The sequence below is a fragment of the Uranotaenia lowii genome, unplaced genomic scaffold (genome assembly GCF_029784155.1).
Source record: "Uranotaenia lowii strain MFRU-FL unplaced genomic scaffold, ASM2978415v1 HiC_scaffold_138, whole genome shotgun sequence".
Taxonomy (NCBI): Eukaryota; Metazoa; Arthropoda; class Insecta; order Diptera; family Culicidae; genus Uranotaenia; species Uranotaenia lowii.
In genome coordinates this window covers 46888-70204 of record NW_026597388.1, presented here as the reverse complement: position 1 = coordinate 70204, position 23317 = coordinate 46888, and the positions used below count along the sequence as shown (strand labels likewise).

The window sequence follows — 23317 nt, the reverse complement described above, 5'->3', positions numbered from 1 at the left end:
TGTTTACATATACACTGAAAAAAACTCTCTTGATCTATTCGATTGAATGGATCCGAATTTAAATCGCAGCTGAGGATAAACATAATGTATTTCAATGCTTGTGTCAATTCCAAATATTTCTGGAAAACTTCATTTATAAAAACCGTTATAAATCGAAATATTTGACTAAGTTTTTCTTTTTAGCGAGCTCCCGCGAGGCATTGCACAAAAATTTTTGTGCTGATGTGATTCAAAAAACGGTAGTGTGTATTTCATTAAACAAAACAAAAAAAATAAAACAACATTCTCGATTGGCCTGGCTTGGCTTGAATTTTTGTGATTGTTATTCAAAAAATATTTTGAAAAAAATGTAATATTATGGCTTGAATCTCCCTTTATTGTGTTCTCAAATTATCAAACTTCATTAATGATCCCTGTTCGTTGCGAGATCTTTGCACTTTTAAAGTTAAAACAAAAGTGAATCGTAAAGTGCTGTTCACCATGGAAGTTATGGATATGAACATAGATTACGATCTGACCAGAATTTGCCGTTCCTGCCGGAAGGATGCCACACGCTTGCTTCCAATCTTTGGCTCGTCTTCAGCGTCAGGGGTGCCGTTGCGAGAAATGCTTACCAGCTGCACTCAAATTCAGGTGATGATAGTTGAAAAGAAATAAAAGTCGAATAAGTTTATAAGTACAAAATAAATTTGCTACCGATATTTCCTTTTTCTGTTTAAAGATATCGATAAGCGATGATATGCCCAGAAATATCTGCACCGGCTGTGTGGAGGAAATAACAACGGCCTATAACTTCAGGAAGCGCTACGAACAAAGCGATGTGATGCTACGTGAATATTTGACCCGCAGGCGCCTGGAATCGGCTGTCGGTGTCAGTGGACAACCAGTGAGCATGGAGTTGTTCGAAGTGAAACCTGATATCGCGTTTATCGATTCGGACCCTTTGATCGAGGAGAAATGCTTTGTGACGGCAATCCAGTCGAAACACGACGATATGCGTATCGATGAAAGCATTATCGAGGAGATTCGGGAAGATGAGTTCATTAAGGTTGACGTCTATAAACCGGAAGTTTTAGAAACCATCAAATCGGACGATGATTATGACGATGGAGACAAGTATGCTCAGGACAGTAGCGATGAGGACTATCAAGAGTTGAGCACAAGCAGACGAATTAAGATGGAGAAAAAGAACGATGAAGGTCATAGCTACAGTAGACTGCAGGATGGAAGCTTCCAGTGCTCGTTTTGCAATGCATCGTTTAGTCGCCGCCGTAGTATCGCGAATCATATGCGCAAAAAGCACAATCCGAACAAAAAAGAATGCCCCAAATGCCAGCGCATGTTTAGTACAAACTACCATCTGGGAAGGCATATGAAGGTTCACGAGGATGAAATTCGATGTTCCCATTGCGATAAACGGTATGCCTCTATCTACTACGCGGATTATAAGGCGCATATGGAGGAAAGTCATCCAGCAGAGGAACTAATTCCTCCGAAGTGAGTATCAAAATTATTGATTGAAAATGGTGTTGAATTTTTGAAACTTAGAAACAATATTGTTTATTGTTTTCATTTTCCAGGTCAAAGACGAAACCAGAACGCGTTCCAGAAACCATTGAAGAGGAGAAACCTACAACCGAAATCCTGTGTAAGATTTGTGATGCTAATTTCAACCGAATTTTCGATTTACGAATGCACCTCAAAACACACTGTGATTCGAAAACTTTCGCTGATCTGAACATACACTCCAAACCGTACTTATTCGAGGAGGGCTATGTGGTTGACAACTATCTCGAACATTTGGTGCAGCAGGTGTGCAAAGGTGAGCTTTACAGGTTCTACCAGATCGTGGAAGCCGATGGGGAAGAAAAACAACTGAGTGATTCAGATTCTGACGCGGATGAGCCCAATGATGATGACCTCACTCGAAGGAAACATATTTGTGAAATTTGCAATCAAATTTTCCCCCGTATGAGACTCATTATGAAACACGCCGCAGAACGACATAACGGAAATGAGTTAATGAACTGTTTGCATTGTCCTCGTAGTTTTCCCAACAGTGTTTTACTAATGCGGCATCTTAAACACCAGTGTGAGAATACTACCAAAAAATTCATCTGCACATTCTGTAATCAGAAGTTTATGTGGCAAACCAGTTTGAATAAACATGCTCAATCCATGCACAAACCCTCGCGGCCACTCAAACTACTGACCGAATATCGTCCTACGGTAGCCGACAAATCCAAAGCTCACATCTGTCACATTTGTCAAAAAGGTTTCCAGCGTTTGGAACACCTGGAACGACATGTCAAGATTCATATGCCTTCGGAGAAAAAATTCGAATGCGTACAGTGTCACAAAAAGTTCAATCGGAAGGACAACCTCCGATCGCACATGAAAATACATAACAAGGATCCGGAAGAAGTGGACAACAAACAGCCGCAGCTATGCGTATACTGCGGTCGGGGCTTCTCGAACTCATCCAATTTGATTGTGCACATGCGGCGTCACACCGGTGATAAGCCGTACAAGTGCGACATTTGTGATAAGGTAATCGATTATTATTTATTTTTTAAATATTTTTTTTGGAAAATCGATTTATATTTATAGGGTTTCCCGCGATCTTCGGATCTACAATGCCACCGTAGGACACATACAGGTGAAAAACCGTGTCTCTGTACCATATGTGGCAAAGGTAATTTTTAAAATATTTGTTTGTTTGTTGTTCGAGTTAGAATTGTGCTTAAACTTTTCTTTGCAGGGTTTTCTAGATCAAACAAACTTGTTCGACATATGCGGATACATACGGGGTCTAGGTAACTATTTAACTCCGATCTCATTAAAAGTTTATCATAATTATGGAATTTCAACATTTCAGACCCTATGCATGCACTTACTGCGACCGTTCCTTCACGCAATCGAACGATCTGACCCTACACATTCGACGGCACACGGGCGAAAAGCCTTATGTATGCGGTGTCTGTAACGAACGCTTCATCCAAGGAACGGCCCTCAAAGCTCATCAACGTGTTACGGGGCACATGGACGACGGAAGTCAACAGCCTGAACGCTTCGCCAGCATAAGCGTAAACAATCCCAACCGGGTGGGAGTATTAGGCAACTCACTACCTCTCGATAAATCAGGCAATAAATCCGACAGCACGGCAAAACTTGTTAAACCAGTTAAATTTCGCAAAAAGGCAGCATCTGCTGCTGCCAGCCGTTCCGATCAACTACCGGTCGAAACAAAGACATCGCCAGCTGAGCAGGATTCCACTCCAACGTCACCGGTTGAGGGCAGTTCGACCGGGCGGTTTTCGATGGCCGGTCTGCATCAACCAGGCTACGTTCCGCTACCTTTTGTCTTGCCGAACTACGAACTTCCTCCTTCGGGATTGTTTTCACAAAGTTTTAGTCAGCAATAACGGTAGAATATATAAGAATTTATCACAAACAATAATAAACCCTGCATCCTTTTAAACTTACGTTTACGTTTAAAAACGCTTTTCTCTACATTTTGAGTAAAACTCCTCTGTTTTGCAAGTTGCAAAGGATTCCCGAATGTATCTTTTGAAGTTGATAAGCATTCTTCTCATGCGTTTGAATGGATTTCACCGAATGGCCGAGATACTGAGTCTATAGAATATTATCGGCATATGAGAGCTTTGCTTCATCGATTTCGCAGACTCGCACCGTTTAACTTTTTTAAATTTTCCCTATTTTGCCTTAATTTTACAGTACAATTCAATGAGATAAACAAAAAATTTAATAAGGTTTTTAGATCAGCAACGTACAGAAAAAGAAACGAAGATCTTCGTGATATTGGGTCATCATTCCAGTAAGAAAAAAAAACTTGAAAATGAATACGGAAATTTTTTTTATTAATGTCTTGTAATATGTTTATCCTGTAAAGTTAAAATGAATTACAGTTGACCATCCCAGCATATTAGGCGCTCAACAGTTCACAACATGATTAAAATCAAAATTTATTTTTTCGCTTTTTCAAATACATCGGAGATAACTGATCAACTAAAACGAAGCTGGTTCGAGATTTATTGCATTTTTTTTTAACGGACGAAATTGTTTCGAACTTTACCACGGATGGATGTTTCCCAATACAAACGCATGTCAATCGAAGATTTGTTTTGTTTCTTGAAGGTTAGTCATTTAAATTATATTGAGTTGAAATTCTGATATCCCTTATTTCTATAGTGATTTAAGTTTTCGTATTAGTAAGCATTTTGGTTGTGTTTTCGAATAGCTTTTATAATAAAGGCTCAGAGGAGCTCTTGAATTCCTATAGTTCTTCAATGAGACGTATAGATCACAACTAGACAGATTATATAAAATATAAGCACAGCGAGTTTAGTTTGACGTTTTTAAGCACAGGTATAGCAGAACATTATTGAGTAAGATATCTTAGTGGTATCTATATTCGTTGCGATTATTTAATGATTTTTTTTATAGTTAACATCCTAATTGTTATTAAAATGTACTTTAAATATTTTCCTGGGTATCAAGTGAAAAGTCGAACTGGTATTACTTTATACCTACACAAAAGAAAAAAAAACGAATTTGAGTGATATTTAATATAGCGAAAGGAATGACAACGTTGCCCTTTAAATAAATGAAAACAAAAGAGAATAGAAAATTACGTTTCCAGATTTTGAATGAATTATTTTGGGAAATGTAAAATCATTAAAAATTCCATTTGAATATGTTTTCTGATGTTTACCATGCGATGTATGCTAATACCAGTTACCCCGGAAGATACTCCCCAACCTCTTGAACTTGTAGTGATAGAATGCCTTTCAAAGTTAAATGCTATCAACATTTGTGCAACGAACTATTCTAGTTAGATTAGTTTGGATTAATTAGCATTATTTTTTTATATGTATCCTTCGGGTAGTTGCCCAAGCCAATTCGATTTACGATATGCAAAATTTATTGTGTGTGTTTGTTTTTTTTTTATTATAAAATTTTCCGTTAAAACTCGTCCAGTATCATTTCGAACATTAAAATTCTGTATTATTTTCATCAAAATGTCACCTATATGCTACAAACATTGGGAGAGTAATATTGTTTATGTATTTTTTTATTCAATACTTATCATTTCAAATGTTTGGAAGTTCATTGATTTGCATTTTTTTTATCTTCTGTATAATCATCATAAATACGATACGATGCGTTGCGACATTTGCAAAATTATGGTTTACGTCATTTATATCCATTGGAGAAGGTTTATTTTGGATGTACAAAAAATTAGAACATTTTCCTAAATTAAAGCTTTCCTTTTATGGACGCCCCAGGCGATATCCTTTGTTTTTAATCCTAATCTACTTTAGAACAAATGCCTACAGAATCAATTAACTGTTCTAAAAATCTGCATTTGTTGGATTTTTTTTAAATATTCAATAACAACGCCTAGGCACTAAGCGTGCTTGAAATTTCTACTTATTTTTGTTCACTATGAATGGATCGAAACTGATTGTCTCCTATAGATTTGTGTGTAGCAGGTAGTAAAGAGAGTCGTATAAAGAAAGTAGGTAGGTATATGACAAACTGGTTGGTCAAGGAGTTTTGAAAACGTTGTGAAAAATATCGTTAGAGCTAGGTACAAAATTAAAGCAATAGAACGATTTGGAGGAAAGTATGTTTTCCACAAGGCAGTATGATTGTGTTGCCTTTCAAACTGCTGTTTCATGATTCACAACCACCTTTCGTTAGTTTTCTAAACTTTCTTTATCTTAATAAGTGAAATCTTTTGTTTTCCTTCTGTAACAAGCTCATAGTAATGCTTAAAGCTGTGTGTTGGTCTTATTTTGTCTTTACTTGAGCAGGATGAGAATCCCAACCTGCTAGTTGAGGGTATATTTTAGTACCTTACCAAAGTACTCGATAGTGATGAATAATGATCGGGCGTCCTTGGAATCCCGTCTACAAATGAACTTCCCTTTGATAACTTGTCCTTCTTTTAGAGGGATTGGTTTTTCAACGTAAAATAAAGTTTGTTTCCAGTGAGTTGGTTTTGTATAAGGTGAAGTAGAAAATTCGACGTGCTCCGGCAATTCAAAGAATGTATCGAAATATCCAACTAGAGCTGTGAGTGTGCAATTTCGTTTTGCGATGAGTTCAAAATCATAACTAAAATTAGGACAATCTATATCTACTTCCATCAAGTCAAAGTTGGCAATAATATTAGCATTGGTAATAACGTGTTCCGGTTTGCATGATTCGACTGTTGCTTCTCGCAGAACATTACTCTGCATACATGACATATCGAATCCGTAAACGTTCTTCCAGAAACCGATGAATTCTTCGTGCCGTTCCACATCACCATATCCTGCAAGGCTAATATTGCATCTGTTTGGCAGAATAAAACCACCTTCTTTCAAGTATTGTTTTCGTGCATAAATAACACTATCCATCATTCCTTCAAACAATAAGAAGTAGCCCATCCATTCGGACACAATAATGTCCACCTTTTGTACGGGTAACTCGCTATCCTCCAATCTTCCCTTAACAAATTTAATGCTTTCCATGTCGTTTTTCCGAACTATGGACATTGCCTGATAGATGATGTCAGATTGGTCAACCGCTATAACTTCTTTTGCTCCTGCTTTAGCCGCAAACATCGAAAGGATGGCCGTTCCGCAGCCTAAATCTAGCACAACTTTATCACGTATGATATCGCTGTTGTTGAGAATGGCATCTCGGTAACTTGCAGTACGCACATAATCCTGCAAATTGGAAACATTAGGATCTCATCTGATAAAGAGTACCCACGTTTATTACTTAAACAGTTTGCGAATACTTACGCTGAGCATATCATGATGAATGCTGTAATGGGAATATGTATTGAAATATTCTTGATCGTCTTCGACGGCGACGGTGCTAACACAGTGTCTCAATTCCTCCCGTATCTGTGCAACTTTATCATCTCGCGTTTTCCCTTTCGCATCACCCTGGTTTTCCAGCAAATTCCGGAAACTTTCTTTCATTTTTTCTATATCGCTGGCAGCATGCTGCAACAGGCTTTCCTTCTCTCTCAACTGAGCCGTCAAATCGTTGATGATGCCCTGCAGCTTCCGGTACTGATCCGTGGTTAACGTCATAGTTTCCCCAATATCGTTCCCATTGTCTTTCGTGCCGAGACTGCTATTGCCATTTAACAAAATTTCATCCAGCTCATCTAAGTCGAACATTAGCCACGTTTCATTTTCTACCGGTTTCAGATACTTATCATCGGACCAAAAAATAACAGCTCCTTTTTTGAAAATTGCTGGTTCCGGTTGCTCGATCCGGATATAATTGATCATTTTAATGTAGGAATACTCATCCAGATGAAAGCGGCGACGAATTTCTCCCAGATCGAAATCGTGTTGTTCTTTAGCATGACGAATTGCTGTGGTCATTGTAGGAGTAATTTGCGTACAGAACAAACACTTCACCGGTTCGTTTTGTTCTTCCGCAACTTCCCACTCATCGGCATCGTCTTCTTCGCCGTTTGAATCTCCTGTTTCCATTTCGCACAGAGGAGGTGGACAATCTAAATCAATGTTTAATTTTAGTTTTGTTTCTTATCGACTCTCATAAAATTGAACCTTACCATCATCGGACATTGTATTGGAGATCAAAATGGACTAAATACACCAGGAACTTAGGTACAGGCAACGTTCCAAATAAATCCGGCGATGCTAGCAACTGGAAAAGCGTTTTGCTTTGAAAATAATAAGTTTTTCTCCAAATTAAACTTTAGAAAATCCACTTAAAAACACATGAGGACTAATAGCACAATGAAAGATTACCATTCAACATGCGCCTCTTCAACGCACATGTTTTGGCATTCTTGCATGAAAGATCACGAACGCTAGCGTTACACAAAAAATGTATTAAAAGCAATACATTTTCGAATCAATTATTTTTTATTATTTTACGCAAAAAATGAGTAACGCTGCTTATACCCAGGAATCATACAATTGAACGATAAAAATAGATTGCTCTTGTCTTAACCAGCTCTAACAGATATCAGAATCCTTTTTCAGCTTATATGTACTTTCAATTGGAGTCATGATGAAAGAAATAATCTGATCATATGTATTAACAATTCAATTTGATTTCATTTCGTTTAAGGGAACCGAACTAACTTAATAAAAAAAAGTAAAAAGTATAGTAAACTACCTACCTACCTACCTAAGGGTCCAGCGCCGATTGACCGGCGCATAGGGCTGAGATAAAAGATCTCCACTGCTGGCGATCCGGAGCCAGCGTCTTCACTTGCTGCCAGCCAAGGTTCTCGTCAACTGTGCGGATTTCAGCGGCTAGACTTCGCCGCCACGAGCTTTTGGGCCTGCCTCTTCTTCGATGCCCATCTGGATTCCAGTCAAGCGCCTCTCTGCAAATCTCGTTTTCATCTCTTCGCAGCGTGTGCCCAATCCATCTCCACTTACGTTCTCGAATCTCGATTTCTAGCGCCTTTTGATGACATCGGCGATGAAGTTCAACGTTTGAGATCCAGTTGCCAGGCCACCAAGCGCGGATGATGTTCCGCAGGCACCGATTCACAAAAACTTGCAGTTTTCGCGTCGTCACCGCATATGTGCACCAAGTCTCACACCCGTACAGCAATACGGATTTAACGTTTGAGTTGAAGATTCGGATCTTAGTTCGTAGAGAGATCTGGCGTGACCGCCAGATGATTCGGAGACTCGCAAACGCAAATCGGGCTTTTCTGATCCGGGTTTCGATGTCCTTCTTGGTACCACCATCAGGCGTAATCTGGCTACCAAGATACTGGAAGCACTCCACTGTCTCAACCTGTTGTCCAGCTACCACGAAATTGGAACGATTTCCTGTATTGATTTCCATCGACTTGGTCTTTCCGACATTGATTTTGAGACCTGCTGCCTTGGAGCTTTCGGTGAGGTCATCGAGTTTGCTCTGCATGTCTTGTTGTGTTTGGGCGAGCAAAACAATATCGTCTGCCAGGTCAAGGTCGTTCAGTTGCTCCATGGTTGAAGGATTCCACGGCAATCCTCGGTTTGGTCTACAGTCAATCGATCCAGTCAAGATCTCATCCATTACGATGAGAAAAAGTAGCGGTGATAAAATACATCCTTGTCTCACTCCAGCAGTTACCGGGATTGGTTCGGACAAGACACCGTCGTGCAAGACCTTGCACGAAAATGCCTCGTACTGTGCTTCGATGAGATGGACTAGTTTCTCTGGGACCCCTCTTCGTCTAAGAGCAGCCCAGATGTTTTCGTGGTTCAGTCGGTCAAATGCTTTTTCGAAATCAACGAACACCAGCAGAAGAGAGTCCTGGAATTCGTTGATTTGTTCCAGTATTATTCGTAGCGTTGTGATGTGGTCCACACATGATCGTCCGGATCGGAATCCAGCTTGTTGCCGTCGGAGTGTAGCGTCGATTTTCTCCTGGATCCTGTTCAGGATCACTTTGCAGAGTACTTTGAGGGTTGTACAGATCGAAGTTATGCCACGCCAGTTACCGCACTCTGTTAGGTCTCCTTTCTTTGGGACCTTTACGAGGATACCCTGCATCCAGTCGGCCGGGAATGTTGCAGTATCCCAAATGTCAGCGAAAAGACGGTGCAACATTTGTGCTGACAAGGCAGGGTCGGCTTTGAGCATTTCAGCAGGAATGCAATCGATTCCAGGCGCTTTGTTGGATTTCATGTTCTTGATCTCCGCTTCTATTTCAGCCAGCGAGGGCGCTTCCGAGTTGACGCCATTAATGCGACTTACTGTGGGCGCCTCGAGCTGCGGGTTCTGTTGGCCATTGCTATTTGTAACTCGGAAAAGTTGATCAAAATGCTCAGTCCAACGCTTGAGCTGATCTGTTCGATCTGTCAGCAGCTGACCTGCTCGGTTTTTCAGCGGCATTCTTGCATTAGTCCTTGCACCACTAAGGCGGCGAGAAATATCATATAATAATCGGATATCTCCAATGGCGGCGGCTCTTTCTCCCTCTTCGGCTAGGGAGTTTGTCCAGGCTCTCTTGTCTCGTCTACAAGCTCGTTTAACTGCCTTTTCCAGCTCCGCATATCGTAAGCGGGCGGCTGCTTTGGCTGACCCGGTACATGCCTCCTCAATTCCGACTTTCGCCTTTCTCCGATCATCGATCATCCTCCAGGTTTCATCCGACATCCATTCACTTCGTCTTCCACAAACTTTACCGAGAGTACCATGGCTCGTCGTGATAAAGGCATTCTTGATTCCACACCACTGTTCTTCGACTGTTCCGTCTGTCGGCAGCTCCGAGGCTCGGGATTCTAGCTGTTCAACGTATGCCCTTTTCACCTCTGGATTCTCCAACCGGCGGACGTCGTATCGACACCCGATCTTCTCCTCGCGCCGTTGGACACGCGCAACTCTCAGTCGTATCTCGCCAAGGACGAGGTGATGGTCAGATGCAATGTCTGCGCTTCGCTTGTTGCGGACATCAAGAAGGCTCCTTCTCCATTTTCGGCTGATGCAGATGTGGTCAATTTGATTTTCTGTTCGGCCATCTCGGGATACCCATAAGTGACCTTATGTGCTGGTCGATGGGGGAAGAGCGATCCACCGATCACCATGTTGTTGTTGCCACAAAATTCTACAAACAGCTCTCCATTTTCGCTCATCTGTCCTAGGCCATGGCGCCCCATGATGCGCTCAAGGTCCTGATTATCGGAGCCAATCTTTGCGTTGAAGTCGCCTAAGTGGATTTGAATGTCAGTAAACTACTGATAATACTTAATAACTTATGCACACACAACCTTTATATTTTAGGCGTGTGGCTAATATAATTTGAAAACTTATTGATTTAATTTAACAGTGTTGGAATCTTCTCCTTGAGTTCGACCCTGTTTTATGTATATGCGGGGCTGTCAAAATAAAATTTTAAGCACTGTTTTTCACACGTGCTAGCTGTTTATCGACAGTTTTACTGGAAAAGCTTTTAAATTTTATCTTTCCTCGAGAGTGAAATAAAACCAGAATTTATAATTTGTTAAACACCAAGTTTTATTTAAATATTTTGTTCGATATCAAAGAATGGTTTACATAGAACCCTCATTCCCACGCGGTCGTAAAGCAGAAGATCATCTAGAGCAACAGCCGAAGAAAAAGTCCAAGAAAAACAAAGCGGTAAAAAGATATTTTTTTTAGATTGATAATCCTATCGATTGAACTAAATGACGATGTTTACAAAACTCAGGAATATGGAGCCTCAACCGCCAATGACGAGAAACAGCAAAAACCGCGACAACGGGAACGCCAACAGGCTCGTTTGGCGCAAATGGAAGACAACAAGGAGCAAATTGAGCAAAGCGTTAATGCTTCTCCGTTAACTTTCCGAACGGCTCAAGAAGGTATGCTAGTTCTGGGATGCATTTATCGAGTCAACAAAATGGAACTGGTCGTATCGCTTCCTGGGCGACTGTTTGGAACCGTTAACATAACTGCCATTTCGGCAGCCTACTCTGAGCGCCTACAAGGGATGTTGCAAAACAAGGAAATAATGGATGAAAAAAGTTGTCCCTCATTACAAGAACTTTATGAGCCCGGAGATTTGATTTATGTTAAAATTAAAGCCAAACAAACAGACCTTAAACGATTCGTGTTGACTTTGGATCCCTCGGAATTGCATAGCGAATTCAATCCACAAAGCTTAGTGGTGGGTTTGGTGTTATGTGCCACTATACAGGAAGAAGAAGATCATGGGTACCAAATGGATGTTGGGATAAAAAATGTTAGGGCATTTCTGCCGACCGAGAATATTCAGAATAACAGAATCGATGTCGGGGCAAACTTGTTTTGTTCAATTGTCAAGATAACACATGCTAAAGGATCTGCCGTAGTAGTATTGAAGGCTTTCAAACCAGGTGAAGCTAGGAAACTGGAAATTGGGGAAGTAAACTTGGACGCAGTTGTTCCTGGATGCGTGATTCCATTTACAATCAGTTCTCTACTTCCCAATGGACTACAGGTAAATTCATTCTGAGAACCACAAAATTTAACAAAAATTTTAAACGAGATTTTTCCTTTCAAGGGCACCCTTTTCGATGATACTGTTCCGGCTTTCGTTAACGAAAATATGCTAGAAAAACCTTTGTCCAAAACAAATAACTATGAACTTTTCAAAAGATTGCAAGCAAAAGTTCTTTATATTATGCCTATGACCAAGCATGTATTCCTCACACTGGCCGGATTTGATAATAACAAAGTATCAACTACTGAACCCATAGCTTTTGGTACCGTTATTGAAGACGCCAAAGTTTTAAACAAGGCCAGTTCTGGCGTGTGGTTCCAGATAGGTAAAAAGCACAAAGCTTTGTTACCAAGCTACATTTTGAAGAGTCAGTTTAAGGAAAATTACGACGAACAGATTGTGATGGCTAAATATACGGTTGGATCAACACATAAAGTACGGATTATACGATATGAAGTTTTTGATAGAACTTTAATTGTCACGGATGACGAGAAAATCATTACCAGCAAATTCTACTCTCAGAATGACTTGAAAGTTGGAGACATGTACGAGTGTCGAGTAACCAAAGTGTTGGACAATAAACGTGGCTATCTGGTATCGCTGGATAATATAAAGGGATCCTTATCATCGCATAATTTTGCTCCCACAAAGCCGTACCAGGTAAATCAGACAATTAAACTTCGTTTGATTGCATTTGAAACCGAGAAGCAAACGGCTCAATTTACCAATCACAAGGAATTCCTCAAGAAATCCGCTAGTCTAGTCACGGAGAGAGAAAACCTTCAACCAGGACAGAAAGCTCTTGGCATCGTCATAAACGAAAGTGAAAAGTATTTCATCATAGTTTTCTGCAATAAGATAAAGGCAATCCTTTTCAAGTACATTCGAACGGTTCCGCAAGATCAAGACAAAATAGCAACCCTCAAGCCGGGTATGGCTTGTGTTTTCACTGTTCACGAGGTATCTGAGAATGGTTCCAAAATAAGCCTAGCGCTTCCTTTAACTGATAACTTTAAACAAGGTAATCGAATTACAACCGGAACTATCACCGGCATCTTTGCCACCGGTGCTGATATACATCTGGTTAAAGAAAATGAAACTGGTGTTATACCTCCTGAGCTATACTCTGATTTTCCCGAGCATAATTCCATCTTCCAGAATGTTCTGAGAGAAAAACAAAACCTACGTGTTGTAAAAGTAAAGGAAAACGTCTACAGCTTTCGGGATGTGGAATATTTCCGAACTAAAAGCAACGAGCTAAAGGACGTACGTCTGGGACAAATTTTGAGGGCCTACAATGAGGATTCCATGGGAACGATACAACAAACCAAGGCACATTTTCGACTCGCCCTCAAGGACTATCCTCAAAAGATCACCTTCAAGGCAAGCGATTTCTCGAGTGACAATAAACGGTTCACTCTGCACGAGAGTCAAGTGGTTCTGGTCAAGGTGATAAGACGAATCCAGAATCCAAAGGGCGATTACCTAGTCGTGTCCCCGAAGTTGACGGATGTTTGCTCCAATGGTGTAGAAGATCCTTTGCGTTACACACAAGCCTATCTTATCAACATAAAGGAGCTACTGAGTAGGTGAGTAGTGTTACATGCAGCAGGTCACGAAGATGTACAACTTTCGTCTTGATTTTGATTAATTGTAACGGATGTCTACTCAAAGATGTTAACAATAGCAGAATGTAATTATTTCCGGTTTTATTGTAGATTTAAAGCTATTGGAAAGCCATTTGCCGAGTATTCGTTGGCCCAGAGGGTGACTTGCGTGGTGGAAAGTTTCATCGACGACAGTGAAAAAATGGTTGTTAAACTCGGCAATGAACAATCTTCTGTAAAAGGAATCGCAACGAAGGATCCTAAGCATGAAGGAGAGTACACGAAAGGTGCTGAGTTGGATGCATGTGTCGTTTGGGTGGATGTTGAAAAGCAACTTGTTCATGTCTGCATTGTCAAGAAGCACTTGAACCATATTACGGATGTGTCCAAGCTGACAGATGAAGATGTCGCCGGTTTCATGAACGTTGACGAAAAATACAAATTTGTCACATTATTCTCCAACAACTATGTGGCCGTGGGTTGTTTGAAAAAAACCAATAGCCCGCTGGTGATACTGCCTGTGAAAAGTCATTACAATGATTTCGATCCGATAGCTGTAGAAGAAATTTCCGAAATTGTGATCCTTCGAACATACGACGGTGTATTGCAGGGGTTAGCTGAACAAACATATGAAAGATACAAAGATTTGAGGGCTTCACTGAAAGCTGAAAAGGAGCCAACGAAAAAAAATTGCTGGTTACCCGATGATTTCGTAGAACCTGGGGAAGTAGACAGCAAAGAAGAGTTTTCAGGTGATTCTGGTATAGACAAAGGTGAATTCAGTAGTATGAATTAATATGTTTTTTTATTAATTGAAATTTTTTTCTAGACGACGTAGTTGGAACACAGAAAGATTCCACTGTGAAAATAAGCGATTCGAAAAAACAGAAGGCAACCAAGTCTAAAAGAAAAAATATTGCATTACCGACAAAGGGCATTGCTTCTGCAGCGAAGGCACTCAAGAAGAAAAATCGCAAAAAAAAGTCAATGGTTAAAAAATTGAAACAACGTGATCCATTCGTGATTAGTCAATTAGATGGTACGGATGATGTCTTGATGGGTATGTTCAATAGGAAGGACAATAAGAAGTATTTTTTATCCAAGCGCCCGACTGCTAAAAATTCTATAAGCAATCAGCAGTCGGGTTCAATCAAACACGAAAAACAAAACAAAATGAATCAAATTGTAAAGCAGTCAGTAGACAGTGAAGTCAAAAAGCCTGATAAGAAGGAGGTTAAAGATGGTCCGACAACAAAAACAGGAAAAATCCAAAAACCGAAGAAAGAAACTCTTCCTGGAGCGGAATCGTTCTGGAAAACTCAGCATAAGCAAAAACGTAAATATGAATCCGAATCTAGCAGCGATGATGATCAGATCGAAATGCCTGTCAAAAAACGTCTCAACGCTAAGGAACGGTTCGAAAAGCTCAAGCAAGAAGAGAGTCGAATCAGAAAAATCGAAGAAGAACTAGCAGACGCCTCGGTAGACCCACATACTCCAGACCAATTTGATCGGTTGGTATTGGCGCAGCCTAACAGTAGTCTCGTTTGGATTCGTTACATGGTGTTTCACATGGAGTCGGCAGAAATCGACAAGGCCAGGGCCGTGGCTCGTCGAGCTATTAAAGCTATAAATTTTCGCGAAGAAGGTGAACGACTAAATGTATGGTTGGCTTTGCTGAATTTGGAACTACGCTATGAAACTGTGGAGACGTTTAAAGAAGTTTTAGTAGAGGCTATCCAGTACAATGATCCCTTCAAAGTGTACTCAAAAGTGGTTGATATTTTGGTTGATTGTGGCAAACACAGCGAAGTATCAGAAATCATTGACATATTGCAAAAGAAATTCAGAAAAGAATCGGAAATGTGGTTCTTAGTTGCTACTTGTTACTATAAAATGGGAGAACGTGTTAAAGTTAAACCCCTATTGGCGAAAGCTTTGAAAGCATTAGAAAACAAAGAACGTAAGTTTTCTGGAACATTCTCTCAATTCGCAGTGTATTTACCTTAGTATTTTTTTAGACATCCCGCTGATAGTAAAATTTGCATTTCTACACAATCGCAACGAAAACCAGGACGAAGCGCATATTCTCTTCGAGCACCTGCTCACATCGTATCCGAAGCGAACCGATCTATGGTCCCAGTATGTAGATATGTTGGTCAAGGATGGTTTGGTGGATGTGGCCCGGCAAACATTAGACCGTGCCATTAACCAACGTTTACCGTTGCGAAACATGAAAACTCTTTACACCAAGTACGTAAACTTCGAAGAGAAACACGGAACAAGAGAAGCAGTTCGCCGAATCAAACAAATGGCAGCTGATTACGTTAAGCAGCAACTGGCTGCGAATGGAATATCTGGCGACAAGGCCGAATAGAAAGAACACGTAGGTTAAAAAATGATTTTAATTGAAACATTAAATTTGATTATATGAATAAAGTTTATATAATTTCAAAATGACGCAACATGATTTTGTTTTAAAAACAATGATTTTTGTTTATTTATAACTAGTTCATTAAAGGCTTTTTACTTTTATACAAAGTTTAAATGTGCCGAGGGTTTTCGTTTCACTAGTTAGTAGAGCAGGGTTTTTAGGGTTTAGTTAAAAAAAAACTTTAAACAAGGGAAAAAAGGTATTATAAGGGTTTTTTTTCAATATCAGTTTTCCATTGGGATCCGGTGGTGGCCTCTTGTAGCTGTGGTTTCGGTAGCTACGGTTAAAAACAATGATATTCGACTTCAAAAGTTTGCTAAAATTGTGACTGGGTCTCTAGTTTTTTTTCTCACATGTTTAAGATAAGATTTTTTCGAACGTCTCGGTGGCCGAGTGGATAGCGTGGTGACACGGTAATCGCATGGACCACCTGAGGCATGGATTCGATTCCCCTCTTGGTACTGGGTGTTAAATGTTAATCTTAAGTTGTCCACGTTTATTCAGTCTGTGAGCCAAAATCGGCTAAGACGGTGTATGTCTTTAAAAAAATGAAAGCGTGCTATGAATGATTGTTTTGGTAAAGAGCGATTTTCCATTATGTTATTGATCATTGAGATCTCCAATATTTTGGTCATGACATGATGGTTTAAACTGTGGTTTAAATCGGCCATGAGCAAGATCGCCAGTGCAATTTTTGGCACCTTTATTTGCCAAGCTAGCAGTTCCTTCTCAGCCTCGGGCGAGATCGGATGTTTTTTCCCTTCTCGCAAGATAAAGGCAAAAAAAACTCTTTTGTGAATCTCAGTTCAAAGTGTTAGTGGTGTGATGAGTCCGTCGCCAGGGGACCACCCTGGTAGAACGGTACCGGAGTGGATGGATTTACAGAACCTCCACGGTCGGCTTTATTATTTGGTACTAAAAGCAGTTGATGGACATGTGCTCCCGAAGAATCCCTTTATTGTTGGTAGATCCGTCGAACAACGTTGCAAGGTCGAAGGTGCGTTCTACGAAAGGAATCAAAATTGGTATGTTCTAAAGCTGCGTAACAAGGAACATGGTAGAGAACTGTTCAAGCTGACTAAATTAATGGATGGTACACCTGTAAAAATCGAATACCACCCCCGGTTGAACCAGCGCAAATTTGTGGTAACTTGCCCAGAAGTTGAAGGTATGTCAGATAAAGATTTACTATCCGAACTATCGTCTCAAGGGATAATAGAAGTAAGAAGAATCACCAAAAAATCATCAACTGAAATTGTCGGCACTAACACGCTTATACTGACCATAAGCAGTACGATAATACCTGAATTTATTCAGTTTGGTCTTCTCCGAGTTCGTACTCGGCTCTATTATCCACTGCCTTTACTCTGTAGAACGTGTCTAAAGTATGGTCATCCGAAAAGCAAATGCACCGCACCATTAGCCTGTAACCGCTGTAGTTCCACAAACCACGATAGCCAGCAATGTAAGGAAAACCCCTACTGTGGCAACTGCAAAGAAGAAGGTCACTCCGCATCCAGTCGTACTTGCCCAATTTGGACAGCTGAAACTGCAGTGCTTAAGATATCCACAGAGAAGAACATAACAATACCAGAAGCTCGTAAAATGGCGCAGCAAATCAGCAATATCAACACATATGCGAAAATTTTAAAATCTGACCAGCCTCAAATTAAAACAAAAGAAATTAAAACGAAGATAGCAGCCCGGACAACCGAAAAAGAACAACAACAACAACAACAGCAGCAGACACAGCAGCAGAAACGATCTACACCAGCAGAACAATTGAACACCGTCTCCCCTCCCCGGAAACGACTGACTTCGGATCCATCACTTGAAGCATCATCGAATATGGCAATAGACAAAGATGATTCTCGCGTCACAGCTAATCGGAACCTCAGTACCCAATCAAGGGAAGTGATAATCTCAAATACCACCACACCCTCCAAACCTCCTCCTCCTTCTCCCAACCCTTTCCAACCACCCTCTAGTTTTAGTAAAAAAAAATGATCCTCGGCACAGAAAAACTTGTTACAAGTAAATTGGCCTTAAATATACTTTATGAATAAAAAAAAAAAAAAAAAATTTGCCAAGCTAATTTTCAATATGTTGTACTATGACAAACACTAACTAACAGAGTATAAATATGAAAATAGAGATACTTAAGCGTTTTTAGACGCTTTTTAAATATTCCATTTGGTTGCCGACTGCCGACTCTTCTCTTACGTGAAGTTTACTTACATCACGTGAATGTAAATAGTATAGTATACCTTATCGGAATATTCCTACCATGATATGATCCATCACTGATCTTATTTTCTTGGAAAATAAAAAAAATTTAGCCGTTCATATATGAATGAATGACAATTTTCAAGCCTGGTTGTGAGCCTACAGGGTTGAAAAATTCTGCTGAATCAAAGAAGTCGAAGGAAGAGAATCTTTCGATTGCTTTGATTCAGTTGAGAAGATTAGCTAACATTTTTCTATCGGTATATTTAGCTTAGCCGTTAGCGTCCTACCCATTTTGGTATAATGCCATTCGGCATAATGCTTATTTGACATAATGGTCATTTGGCATGAAAAATATAAAACTTCATAAAATAACATAAAATATTAAATTTGCAAAGTTATACAATTTTTTTTGAGAAACATAAAATTAATGAAAGGACGAACCTAAGTCGTAAAAATTATTATCTGTGGGTTTGTGGGTTCAAGTCCTCTCGGTGAGCCGTTGTTTTTTTTCGAAAAAATCATTATATTTACGGCTTATATTCCTCCTTTTCTTTCGGAAGCAGTTTCGTCGGGCCAAAAAATTTTCCTATAGGTAATTTTTATGCAAGGTTCGCAATATTGATGATAGGTGGCAAAATAAGACAGAAAATTATTGGATTTATGTTCTAAGTGTCATGTCAGTATATGAATCAGTGGAATAAGGGTAACATGATTTTTTTTTCCAAATGTTGTAATTTTTCAACATTTTTGCTCCAAAATTGTGCTCTTTTTATTTTTTCCGTTGTGTTCGGTAGTTAGCTAAACTGTAAATGAATTTTTGTGCAAATTCATTGTAAGATAATATTTTTTTATTCGGGTTGAATCCCTGAATTTAAAATCCCTGAGAAAAAAGGAAAAAAAAATACAATTTAACTACCGTTCTACGCAAGTGTGTCCCAGGCCCCAGGTGACTTTTGGGTCATTTTCACTTTTTTTGCAGGAAACTTTATTTAATTTAAACCTATATTATTTAAACTTTCGAAAAAAAACACAAAAAAGTATACTTTGTTCTGAACTCATGCCAGATTTTCACTAAGGTGTCACAGAGCACGGCTGAATGACAACTAAATTTCAAAACAAATAGACTTTTTGTACTTTTTTTAACTTCAAATTTCAATAAACCATATATAAGCAAACTGCTATTTATTGCCAAAATTCTCTCCGACTGTTCCTTGATAAATAATAATCTTTTTTTTTACAAATGGTTTTATTAAGGCATTTTACTTATGAAGTTTTTATGTGCCGGGAGTATTTTTCCTAACTTTGGGTTAGTAAGAGGGGGGAAATAATAATCTCGTGTGCAAAATTTTAAAATAATTCTATAGGTCAGTTCAAAAGTTACATGAGGTACACGCTTGTCCACGGAGAGGGAGGTAGGGGTTTGGGTCATGTTCACGTGGACATACTTACTTTCAAAATATTTTCTAAAGGTTAATAAATGTTAAGAGGTTTGAATCAAAATCATAAAATTTCAATGCTTTCCAGTTTAAGTTTGAACAATTAAAGCTTAGTTCTTTTAGAAATGGGACACTTTCTTTTGCTAATAGCTCGTTTACTAGTAATCGGACATTCAAAATTTTGGCAGCAATTTGTTGCCTGTAAAAAGTACTATCCGACCTATTTTTTCAAAATTCAAAAATTACGCGTTTTTGAGATATTTACGATGCAAGAGAAAAAGGAAAAAATAATTTTGCACAGTTTCATTCAAAATCCATCATAATCAAATTGATAGATGACAAAACCGTTGATTTTTCGAAGAATTACTGTATGTGAGTGGTGGAAAAGTATGCAAATACTGTCAAAAATGTCCACAAAGTTCAAATCAAGCATAGGAGTGAAGCATATGACCGGCAACTTCGGCTAAGGGTCATCAGGGAAGTCAAGTCTCATACAAGCATTTTTAATTTAAAAAAAAGCGAAAAACTAAGGGTAGATCGCTGAAATTTCCAAAAAAAATTTTTCTCCGATAAGCTGAAAGTGTTGTCTGGTAATGAGTCATTCAAACCACACCTCAAACACTAAATTTTTGCAAGTTCCAGAGCTCGCGCTGTATAGCCGGTTCCGAGGCTATGGGACAGATGATTTCTGATGAACGACAGAACTTTTTTAAACAAATTCCAGCGGTTGAGTCCTATACTATGTCTGCTCGTGGCAAGGTCCCGAGTATATTGAAGTATGTATTTGCTGGTTATTTTTTATGAAATATTATGATTTGCCAAAATTCTGCTCCTGTGGAAACAAATAACAATATTCAAAACGAAAACTATGGTTTTCGCTGTTTTTAAGAGCCTAAAAAGAGTAATCTTTTATGTACCCTTCGCAAAGTATGATCTATACTAACCGATTATACTTTAAGTTTAATCTCATGATGGTTTTACTTCGTTATTGCCAGATTTTGCCAGCAGAAATTCCATTAAAAATGCTCAAAAAGTGGCTTAAAATTAATCAAATTAGTCAATTTCGAAACATCTGTATCCACTAAATTGCCCTCAGTTTGTTTTAAAAGAGAAGTATTGGTCCAAAAAGTAGCGGAAATTGAAGGAAGAGGGTGTAGCCACCTAAATACAGATTAGACGAAGTATTAGTTTGAAAAACTGATCAACATCATGATTGAAAAAAGTGTGCGCTAGATGATGAGAGGTACCAAGAATAAAGTAGAATTTATTCTTACAAAAAAACGATACATATTTTTTTCAAATTTTTTCATGAATAATCATAAAATTACCTTCATTTCCTTCATAGAAAGTTTTTAGATCAAACGAAAGGTTTTTGGGATACACGCATTCGTAACTGTCCCATTTCTAAAAGAACTAAGCTTTGGTAGCTACAAGTGATAAATATGATAATTTAGAAATTTAAAATTTTTAAAATTATTTTCTATGAGGGAATTATTATTCAGTTTTTTCAAAATCAGCCATTTCAATAACAAATAGGCAAAAAATGGTGTTTTCTAACTGTCAAATTAGGCCGGAACAAATTTCAAATTCTTCTTTTGTCACTTGGAGTTGGAACATTGCGAGGGGGGGGGGACAATAAAAAATAATGCGAAAAACAAATAAATTGCACGAAAGCTTGTATGCAACCAAGTTGCATAGAATATCATTGCACAAAACATAAAAAACATGTAATTTTTTATCGAAAAATTCAATAAAATCAAGAATACAAAAGGTGGAATAACTTCCATCTTCCAAAATTTGTTTTTTTCGTCTTGTAATCTTTTGGATTCTTGAATTTTTTTTCGAAATTTACATTAAATACTTCAAACTTTATTTATTTCCCCCTTCGGGTTTTTGAAAATTTCGAAGGGGGGGGGGGGGGTGACAAAAGAAGAAATTGATATTTGTTCCAGCCTTATAGGTATTTAAAAAAAACTTTTTCAAATCCGTCCACGTGGACATCCGGGGAGGGGGGTAGGGGTTTGCCAAATGTCCACGCTAGTCCACGGAGGGGGAGGAGGAGGTCAAAAATCTCACTTTTCTGTCCACGTGGTATCTGAACGGCCGCTTACATTATGTGATACCGGGCTCCACTGTATCGATGTAGTGGATATACCATGGTCGAATGGGAGAACAACATTGATGACAGACGGGATAACAACAAGTGCAGGATTGGGTCATCAAGTAAAATAGTGAGGATCTTTGTGTAACTTATTTCTGGTAAGTCCGAAGTACCACAAACTGGCGACGAGGATGGGATCTAACAATAGGTAAAGAGGAATCCGGACTTCCCGAAAAAAAAGGTAATTTGAAATCTTTTCTGGAATGCGATTCAATTCAGTCACAAATTGTTTTCCCGATCTCATCTCTGACGGAAAGTTGTTTAATTCATTAAACTCTTTGTTTGGAACCGTAAGTATAGACAGACATTTACTATCATGATTTATCTGATTATGGCAATCAAACGCTTATCTATTTCGAACACGGGAGTGAAGTAACATTTTGTAAACCAAAAAAAAAAAAAAAAAAAATATCCAGCCAGCGAAGGCTAGGACAATTTGATGATATTTTCTTAATAAGAGACGGCTCGTTGTTCGCTTGCTAATTATGTGTTAAACTAATGAGAATTACTCAAATATACCTATTACATTTAACAATAAGATTATATTTTACTAAATCTAACTTGAAATAACTTACTCTCTGATATAGTAAGTCGCTGAATTTGGTACAGTGGTTTCCGGGATACAGAATGCCAAATATGGTGTTATACTGTTTGGATTTCTACGCGGTCCTTAATGTGTTTGGATATGAAGGTAGTTGGATTCTTGTAGAAAGAAAATACGAACGAAATTCTGTTGACATTTGAACAGTTAACAATCAGTGTGTTTTCAAATTAACGTTCTGTTTGATGCACCAAACAGCTTTGAAAAAAAAAAATAATAATAAAAAAATAATAAAATTTAGTAGTACTTGATATGTTTGTTAGTTACCAGCAGAAGGTTGTTTCATAGAAAATAAGAGTTTGCAACATCGGAAATGCAAAGCTTGATTTTTTTGCATTTATATGATACTCATATCAATTTGGAAATTCGCCGGAATTAAGCCAAACTAATTTAAATTTCTATGCACTAAACTATTTGATAACAAAGAAAGAAAAACTGTGCTTGGAAATCATCAGAAAAATTGAAGAATTTGTTTAGAATTGATGGATGTGCTGTCATTGCACGGGTCTTTAAGACTGGAAAATAACGAGCTACGGATAGCTTTTGAATTCTTGAAAAGGTGTTGGTAAATGTTATGGAACATGGACCTTACAAAGGTTGTTTTGAATGTGCTTGGCACGGGACCTAAGGAGTCCGCTTAATGTGTTTATTAGGAAAAACACGGACCACATTGGTCGGGATGAATGTGCTGCGTAGTCAGGCACGGGACATTTTAAGTCCGCTTAATGTGTTTATTAAAAAAACACGGACCATATTGGTCGGGATGAATGTGCTGCGTAGTCAGGCACGGGACATTTAAAGTCCGCTTAATGTGTTTAATAAAACACGGACCCATCGGGTTGATATTGAGGTGCAGC

At 38.8% G+C, this 23317-nt stretch overlaps 4 protein-coding genes across 4 annotated transcripts; 3 read left to right on the top strand and 1 right to left on the bottom strand.

The window, feature by feature from the left end:
* Positions 1-283: 283 nt before the first annotated feature.
* On the top strand, positions 284-3481 carry LOC129759311 (zinc finger protein 271-like). Its single transcript, XM_055756716.1, has 6 exons — positions 284-633; positions 722-1497; positions 1581-2550; positions 2611-2695; positions 2762-2816; positions 2879-3481. Exons 1-6 carry the CDS (start codon positions 481-483, stop codon positions 3423-3425), a joined length of 2586 nt encoding a protein of 861 aa, XP_055612691.1. The 5' UTR covers positions 284-480; the 3' UTR covers positions 3426-3481.
* Positions 3482-3892: 411 nt separating this feature from the next.
* LOC129759312 (uncharacterized) lies at positions 3893-8265 on the bottom strand. The gene is made up of 3 exons (XM_055756717.1): positions 7610-8265; positions 6819-7549; positions 3893-6740 (listed from the first exon to the last, which is right to left on the bottom strand). The coding sequence occupies exons 1-3, from the start codon at positions 7620-7622 to the stop codon at positions 5859-5861; spliced, it is 1626 nt and encodes a 541-aa protein (XP_055612692.1). The 5' UTR covers positions 7623-8265; the 3' UTR covers positions 3893-5858.
* Positions 8266-10880: 2615 nt separating this feature from the next.
* LOC129759313 (protein RRP5 homolog) lies at positions 10881-16059 on the top strand. Its single transcript, XM_055756718.1, has 6 exons — positions 10881-11148; positions 11219-11989; positions 12053-13581; positions 13711-14372; positions 14429-15562; positions 15621-16059. The coding sequence occupies exons 1-6, from the start codon at positions 11056-11058 to the stop codon at positions 15974-15976; spliced, it is 4545 nt and encodes a 1514-aa protein (XP_055612693.1). The 5' UTR covers positions 10881-11055; the 3' UTR covers positions 15977-16059.
* A 799-nt stretch (positions 16060-16858) lies between these two features.
* Positions 16859-18040, top strand: LOC129759315 (uncharacterized). Its single transcript, XM_055756721.1, has one exon. The coding sequence runs from the start codon at positions 16859-16861 to the stop codon at positions 18038-18040; it is 1182 nt and encodes a 393-aa protein (XP_055612696.1).
* Positions 18041-23317: the final 5277 nt, after the last annotated feature.

What these genes read in the sequence shown, in the direction of transcription:
- LOC129759311 (XM_055756716.1), top strand. Translation starts at nt 481, where the DNA reads ATGGAAGTTATGGATATGAACATAGATTACGATCTGACCAGAATTTGC. An exon ending in GAGGAACTAATTCCTCCGAA is followed by an intron (nt 1,498 to 1,580) that starts GTGAGTATCAAA and finishes TTCATTTTCCAG; the next exon opens with GTCAAAGACGAAACCAGAAC. An exon ending in AGTGCGACATTTGTGATAAG is followed by an intron (nt 2,551 to 2,610) that starts GTAATCGATTAT and finishes TTATATTTATAG; the next exon opens with GGTTTCCCGCGATCTTCGGA.
- LOC129759315 (XM_055756721.1), top strand. Translation starts at nt 16,859, where the DNA reads ATGAGTCCGTCGCCAGGGGACCACCCTGGTAGAACGGTACCGGAGTGG.
- LOC129759312 (XM_055756717.1), bottom strand. An exon ending in TTCATCATGATATGCTCAGC is followed by an intron (nt 6,741 to 6,818) that starts GTAAGTATTCGC and finishes TCCAATTTGCAG; the next exon opens with GATTATGTGCGTACTGCAAG.
- LOC129759313 (XM_055756718.1), top strand. Translation starts at nt 11,056, where the DNA reads ATGGTTTACATAGAACCCTCATTCCCACGCGGTCGTAAAGCAGAAGAT. An exon ending in ATAAAGGAGCTACTGAGTAG is followed by an intron (nt 13,582 to 13,710) that starts GTGAGTAGTGTT and finishes GTTTTATTGTAG; the next exon opens with ATTTAAAGCTATTGGAAAGC. An exon ending in TGATTCTGGTATAGACAAAG is followed by an intron (nt 14,373 to 14,428) that starts GTGAATTCAGTA and finishes ATTTTTTTCTAG; the next exon opens with ACGACGTAGTTGGAACACAG.